Source organism: Sprattus sprattus, assembly GCF_963457725.1.
Source record: "Sprattus sprattus genome assembly, chromosome: 10".
In the NCBI taxonomy this organism is placed as follows: Eukaryota; Metazoa; Chordata; class Actinopteri; order Clupeiformes; family Clupeidae; genus Sprattus; species Sprattus sprattus.
The window spans coordinates 13,626,222-13,633,940 of record NC_137908.1 but is presented as its reverse complement, the minus strand read 5'-3'; the positions used below and the strand labels follow the sequence as shown (position 1 = coordinate 13,633,940).

At 44.5% G+C, this 7,719-nt stretch overlaps 1 protein-coding gene across 1 annotated transcript; it reads right to left on the bottom strand.

Moving 5' to 3' along the window:
- Positions 1 to 399: 399 nt before the first annotated feature.
- LOC308370901 (uncharacterized protein) lies at positions 400 to 7,719 on the bottom strand. The gene is made up of 12 exons (XM_080845635.1): positions 7,637 to 7,719; positions 6,636 to 6,696; positions 5,665 to 5,695; positions 4,036 to 4,116; positions 3,425 to 3,564; positions 2,978 to 3,103; positions 2,787 to 2,832; positions 2,615 to 2,704; positions 1,812 to 2,155; positions 1,329 to 1,433; positions 931 to 1,006; positions 400 to 748 (listed from the first exon to the last, which is right to left on the bottom strand). Exons 2-12 carry the CDS (start codon positions 6,693 to 6,695, stop codon positions 726 to 728), a joined length of 1,122 nt encoding a protein of 373 aa, XP_080701761.1. The 5' UTR covers position 6,696; positions 7,637 to 7,719; the 3' UTR covers positions 400 to 725.

The following is a 7,719-nucleotide window of genomic DNA, read 5'->3' as shown; positions in this document are numbered from 1 at the left end:
TACTAGGCCTTGTTGCTAGTTCCATATTCTTGTCAACAAATTCACGTATACAATGTCCATTAGGCGTGTCTCAAAGTGTGATTTGTATTTGCAACAGTGGTGTAAAATTGAGCTACACTCCACAATTGTAGAGGGAGCTCAGTAGAAAAAAACATTTTAAAACAATTATGCGTCCTTTTGGCCATTTAGACAGATTTTAAAACACACCAGTACCCACATCCAGAAGACTACAAAATTAAATACAATTAACTTCAAGATCCACTACTCGAGGATGATGGACAGTTTAACAGTATTTCCATTTCATGTTTCCTAACCTGGTGAGGTGTGTGTGGTTGTGTTGAGAACACATTGTTGTCCAAGTGATCCAGTGTGAATATAACAAAGGGAGCAAGTTGCAAGGAGAGTTTAAACCTTTAATTCAGCAGTGTAGAAAACTTGAACATGCAAACTCAAGACACTGTTCCAAAACACATCAGAGGTTCTCTCATTTTTCCAACAAAAACCATACTTCCAATAAAATCACATTCACACACACTCACACACACACACACACACACACTAAAATGAAAGGGAGGATGACATTTTCCAGACATTTACAAATAAAGTAAAATTATCAACAATCCTACATTTGGTCCAACAGACAGAACCCATAATCAACAGCAGCAACATGAGTGGAGAACATGAAGGATGCATAACTCCTCAGTGCACGCAAGGTCCGCTGATCGTCAGTTGTAATACCTTGAAGGGCCTTTAGAAAAAAAGAAAATGAGAGTTTCAATTAAAATTGAAAAACAGTTCAATGATTAATAGTGCTACAATGACAGAATGTGCATGCGAGAGAATGTTTTTTTGTACCCATAAATGAACCCATAAATCAGTGTGAGTGTTTGTGTGTGTGTGTGTGTGTGTGTGTGTGTGTTTGTTTCTCACCGCCCATACTGCCGGAGTAACGGTCATTGTTGTTGTTGTAGCTCATCGGCCCAAGAGATGGCGGTGTGCTTTTGCCCTGTGTGGAAGAACAAGTCATGGAAACGCAGTCCCATCAGTGCTCCTGACCTCTCTCACATAAACACACGTTCTCTCTCTTTTTCCCAAAGAAAAAACAAACACAGTCTCTCTCAAAAAAGTTAAATCCACAGTTTGGATGCTGAACCTATGATCAGGCTGCTTAAAGTACCTTGCACCAGCTCCGTTACAGGAACACATTTCTCTGCGACTTGACTAACTTAAAAACTAAACAATTTAAGATTACTTCAGAAGGAAGCTCTACTTTCATGTGTGTGTGTGTGTGTGTGTGTACTAGCTCCAAAAGAGAAGTTGTTACTTACTGGTGAGATGCTACGGAGGCGATACTCCATCAGTATATCCGTGAGCTTCTGTGTGACCTTCAGAACAATCTGGGCATCACTCTCACTCTCGATACGGAATGAGTCCTAAAGCACACATCCAAACCATAGAGCAGAAGTTACAGGTGCTTCTGTTCCACTCTACTAAACAGGGTTTTCTGAAGCCAGAAAACCTAAGAGGAACACAGATCACAGATGCATACAGATGATGCAGTGCAGTGCAGTGCAGTACAGTACAGTCCAGTCTGCTGACTGGTCCACAGAAATATGTTTTAGAGGATAAAATAACACGGCCAAACAAGAAACTTGACAAGAACGCCTTAAGCATGTCTACTTTAGCGCGCCCTGCTGGAGTATTCAGGTATGGCACCAAGATCTGTGTGAGTCCATATACCGTTCAGAAAATGATACCCCTTCTAGATTAATTTAGTATGGTACTGGAATTTACACGGTGTGTGTGTTTACCAGGTATTTTAGCAGAGTGGCGGGGACGCTGTTCCCCTCCTTTACGCCGCCCCTCATCATGGGGTCACTGAGGTCACTGAGGTCGCTGCTCTGGCTCCCTCGGTAGTCGTCCATGTAGGGCCCGCCGAGACTCTCACTGGGCCTCCCCATGTCATAGCCGTCAGACGGCAGCCGTGCGGAACCACCGTCTGCGTAGCGCCGCATGCCCATCTCCGACCCCCGCGGGCTCATAGGGAGGTCACGCATGTCTCGAAACTCACGATGGTCGCGCATATCACGCATATCACGCATGTCATAATCGGGCATGCCACCACCAGATGGGAAGTCACTGTACCCATACAAACCTGAGAGAGACAGTCAAAGATAAGAAATGAGCACAGATAATATGAGAATAATATACAAATACAAACTATTAAAATGTGTAATATACAATCTCTGGAGTAAACTATTAAAAAAGCTGAAATTCATAATTCACAAAAAAGACTACTTGTTAACAGTGTTGGTCTTGGTTGCATCTTTGTTTCTGGAATCAACACCACCTCACTTGACTCTAAAAAGACCTTTACTACCTCACCTGACCTAAAAAGCAAACCCAACCAAACCAAACCTACTTCTCTAGTACAGTGGTTAGTTTTTTTTAGCTCATAATAGTGTGGGCAATCCCCATTCGTTCACTGTGTAACAGTAAATGGGACAGCCTTGGCCTACACTGCTATTCTTTCAGCTGTTATATTATGCAAGATAGTCCTCTAATCTAGGCTGTGCTTCAATCCAAAATGGCCTTCTAATCTCAGTTGACTCACCAGGCGGAGGCGGTCGGGGGCCAACTCCTGGTCCTCCTCCTGCTGATCCTCCTGCTCCTGGGCCCATGAAAGGCTTGGCCTTGGCAGAAGCTGGACCGAAACCACAAACATTTTAGTCTTTTGAGTCACTGATGTGTATGCGTTTATGTGTGTGCTGATATGGAAGACTTACTCATGCCCTGAAAGGCTGCCACCTCACTTGGTTCCTTTAGCACAGTCTGAGTGAGAGAGAGGGGGGTGGGGGGAGAGATATTAACTTCTTATTACTCAAATTAAGAGTGTCTGTATTTGTTTGTGTGTGTGTGTGTGTGTGTGTGTGTGTGTGTGTGTGTGTGTGTGTGTGTGCGATTCTAGGTGCATTACCCTAATTTTGCCTTGTCCTTCTGTCCTCTCCACCTCTCTGGCCACATCCCTGACAGTCTTCCTCAGTGCCAGGTCCTTCATGGCATCCTCTTCCTCACAGGTCAGTTTGCCAGGGTGGTGCTGCTTCTAAAGATGGGTGACAGAACAGCTTTAGTTGGCTACCGCAGGAGATGACTGAGTCTGTGAGTGCAGTAGTATGTTTGTGTGTGATGTTTTTCTGAGGGTCACAGCAGTGATGTGTAACAGTGGTGTGTGTGTGTGTGTGTGTGTGTTTCTTGCACTGTATAGACAAGCACAGTCCTGCACCAGACTCAAACTCGCAACCTGTGGCACCGGAGGTGGTTGTGCTGGTAAGGAGGCTAAACCCATGGGTGCTGGCATATATGAAACAGATCTGATGCTAGCATGTCTCTTAAGGTGTCAGGGAATGAGGTTACATGTGCTCACCAGGTATCTGAAAGAGTGTTTCCATCCCTTGATGTGCGGCAATATCTCTAACTGGAGTTTCTGGACCTTACACAGGCGACACTGGTAGTGGGGAGGCACAGACTTACTCGGACTCCTGTACTCCCAGACATACTGCAGACCTACACACAGAACACAAATCAAGACATGGAAACTAAAACCGCAAAGCACATACTTTGGATTGCAATTCTATAATAGCAGGTAAAATTCAGAATTCTTTGGCAAAGCGGTCAGAGCATTCATTCATTTGTATTCATTAGAACCCTGTCCAGTAAAACACAGATATTATAGTTTCAGGTCACTTGTGCAGAGAGCAGAAGATTCCTGTGCATTCTATGAATGTTGATCTGATGCAATACAAATCACATTCCTTTCAATCCGGCAAGATCTCCTACAATATGGTTCCAAGAAATGACTGCTTAAAGGCTAACAATGTTTTTAACAATGCCTTTAGAACTACATCATCTTCACGGGTAAAGAGGCGTTTTTAGTGAAACTAGGCGGATATTGTCTAGGGCCCATGATTATTAGCACAAGGAACTTATCAACTTTTCCTGTGTATGAAAAGAATAGTGAAGTGTTGTGCAACTCACCAACAATGCACTCTGTTATTCCAACAAGTTTCTTCTGCAGAGAGGGAATGGTCTGGATGCTGCCATTCTTGGCAGTGAACACTGGAGACAGGCACAAGTGCAAACATATACAAAATGAGACCGCCCATGCTTGGAGATCCATCTTTCCCCTGGACTCTCACACCCCCCCACACACACACAGACACACACGCACGCGCCCGCACAAGAACACATACTATAAATTGTGATCCGGGGCTGGTATCTCTTAGCCCTACACAACACATTCAAATAACAAATAAGAGCTGATCAGAGCCTCAGTGATGGCTGATGGGCAAGGAAGCACATCATGTCATAGATTTGGCGTCGGATCTGAGCTAGGGGAAACCTTTGACTGGTGTGGACTGTGGGAGAACATTCCATTTCAAAATATATACTGAACTAGGCATGTATAGGTATAAAAAAAATATGTCTACAGCAAGTGTTTTTTTCATTGCTCAACACTCAAACCCCTTAAAATGACAAATAAAGTTTTGAGGGAGAAATGGTTTGTCTTTAAATCGACATTAATGTCTTATGAAGAGCATACTCTTCCTGACATAGTCTTTCGCCACACAGTCAGGTACCCACACTCCATCTAGACACACACGTGTTGTCTAAGTCCCAGAGGAATTCCACCCTGACACTCACTCACCTGCTGTTACCGAGGGGTGAACACATGAGTGAATAACGGACCGAATTAATTGATGCACTTAAATGGCACCTTCTAGGTACTTGTTTAGTGAACCAATGAACCGATGTGCTTATCCAGCGGCTTACTAGGTACTTGTTTAGATTCACCCACAGAGCTTCTTATATACTGAAGGAAACTCATCTCACCACCAGTGTAGGTATTTGGGCATTTTATGTCAGCAAAGGAAAGAGCCCATCTGTGGTCAGTCAACCTGCTGCAGCTTTTAGGGGCATCTGACCCAAAGACTGAGCACTTCGAAGGCCCCAGAACATGAGGCCACAACCACAAATGCCAGATGGGCAAATCTCCACGCTGACAGTGATTATAAAAAGGTGGAACAGGGTCTCTTTTAGTGGAGCTACCCATGCAGCTCAAAGGCTGCTATGGTAACCACGCGGTTTGCTCATATTACCCAACCAATCAAGCACAGAGAAAGCGATTTTCTGATAGAAGGTGCTGACTGATGGTGCCAGCCATTGAACCCAAAACACGATAGAGGTGAGCATTAGAGGACAGGGTGGGGGCAAGCATGCGGGGCACTGTTCACCCAGCACTAAGTGCTAGGCACACAGGATGCCCACCTGCCCAAGGGCCTAGTGCAGCATGTGACACACAGGCTGGCAATGCCAACGTTCAGTTACCAGCCCAACTCATCTCAAGTCATTTGAACAGGGCACAGTGCAGCTTAGCATAGCGTCTTGTCACTAACATTCACTTCCCCACAAACAGATCCAGCCAGCCCCCCATGTCCAGAGGCCAGCACCCTCAGGAATGACACACCGCTGGCACAGTAGCCTTGGAGAGGGGAAGGGGGGGGAGACTGTTCTGATCTCTGATGAAGGTCACCAGAGGGTCAGAAAGGTCAGTTAGTTTGCCACCTCAGAAGCACGGTCGTGATCTGAGGACAGGACAGGACTTACCTATGTCCGAACTGAAGCGCTGCTGGCGTTTCTGTCCGTCACCCAAAAGGCCAGAGAGAGACACACACATACATACACACACACACAGGCATTAGACACACACAGTGAGATGGGAGGACAAGAACCTTGTCACCTGCTCCCTCTCCTCTACTGTAGAGAAAGAGCTATGCTCTCACCTAAAAGGCACTGCTACGGCAAATCACAACCAAGGGCCTGTGTAAGACACACCACTGGTGCCACAATAAAATAACAGGCCTTCATAGTTCTAAAGGATTCAAAAAACTTACGAGCATAAAGCTGATACAGAATAAGGCCATGGTATAGCACCCTCTGAGGGGTCAAATAAGAACTTACCAGTCTTCAGTTTCCTGTGCACGGGAGGCACAGACAAACTGTATATACAGGAGCAAGCAGACACCCTTAGACTTGAGAAGTAAGGGCTAAGGAGCATCATGTCTCCATTGATTATGATATCCAGCCACTCTGGTTGCCTGACCACGGTCATTACTTACATAATGATATGGCCTATGGCAGCAGAGACAACATTTTGCTGGTTGAGCTCTTAACTCAAAGAAAAATACCTTTCCTGAAACTCTTTGGCCTTGCATGGGAACTCCATGAAGAACTGAGACGAAGAGTTGATTTTACACTAATGACTTGCTTGGTCCTGTGGAGCTATACAGCAACTGTGCGACTGCAGCTAAACTGTACTGCCGAAGGTACCATCTATAACCCGCATGTCGGTGAATATGATATCCACCGATGCTAGTTTGAGTCAGTGTGACAAGCTACTGTGTCACATCTGCCTGCTGAACCACCAGTGGTGGAAAACTGAAGACAATCTAATCATTTTCACACCAGTGAATTTAGCATTCCTGCAGATAGCAAGCTATTTGTTTATCCAACTCTCATTTAAGATGGTAAAATCCAGATCTAGAAGAGCAGTCGCAAAATAAGTTAATGCGTCTCACCTTAACCACAACACCCGAGCCGTTCTTAAACTTCTTTGGCGCGTTTCCTGCCTTCTCCATTCTGTGTTCGGTGAGAGGGTAGAGTAACCGGTCATTACACACAGTAGGGCACACTGCATTTGTTGGGAACTCCAAAATAAGGATGTTTCACTACGTAACGTGTTTCTATGGTTTCGAAGGCAATGCTTCGCCCTACTGTATGCAACGCTGTAGGTTAGCTCACATTAGCTAATAACGCTAACGCTACCCCACCTTACTTTACACACACACAAACAAAATCTATATTTATCCAGCACGTTTCTTTATTCACACATATCACTGAACACTACTATTCTTTTTGCAGAGCCGTGCTTATTAAGGCAAACTGAGTTTACTACGCCAAAAGCTTGCTAACAAAAGCTAAGATTGATTATATAGATAGCTAATTTAGCTGACCGATTAGTATGTTTCCTAGTGGAAAACTGATTTGCAAAATGCTTTCTTTTGATATGTACGTATTCCTTTAACTCTCTTGCTTCTTATTTCTAAACTTTCTAAACGCCAACCGCCAATGCACTCGTTTAATGAATCGCCGGCTTCAGATAGTTGCGCTGCTAACACGGCTGATGAACATTACTAGCTAGCATTACCAACGTTATCGCCGTTATAGCGTTAGCTACATTTACAACAGTTGCAACACAGCCATTAAAAAAAACAATGGTCACCACCTCGTAATCATATTCAGCAGCTGCACATGTACTGAATGTGACACGTTAAAAAAAAGTACACCTCCAGTTAAAGTCGTGGGTTAAGATAGCAAAGTTAGCTAGCTTTGACTATTCTATTCATATTTAAGTTAGCCGTTTCCTAACAGATCAGCTAGCGACGTAAACAGCTAGCGATAGTTGTCCTATCTTCGCTGTTTGCGCTCCTGGCTAGGTAGGACGGTTAAGTCTACAAATCTAGGGTTGGTGCGACTAAACTGATACCGATTTTAAGAACATGTGGCTAAACATACTAACCTCGCTACTTTCTCGTTGTCCTCTTGTGAAATCAATAACTAAGTTAGCCTGACAACACAGCGTCACACGCAGGAAGACAACAG

What these genes read in the sequence shown, in the direction of transcription:
- LOC308370901 (XM_080845635.1), bottom strand. Translation starts at nt 6,695, where the DNA reads ATGGAGAAGGCAGGAAACGCGCCAAAGAAGTTTAAGAACGGCTCGGGT. An exon ending in GCGCTTCAGTTCGGACATAG is followed by an intron (nt 4,117 to 5,664) that starts GTAAGTCCTGTC and finishes GCCTGTCTCCAG; the next exon opens with TGTTCACTGCCAAGAATGGC. An exon ending in CCCCCGACCGCCTCCGCCTG is followed by an intron (nt 2,156 to 2,614) that starts GTGAGTCAACTG and finishes TGTCTCTCTCAG; the next exon opens with GTTTGTATGGGTACAGTGAC.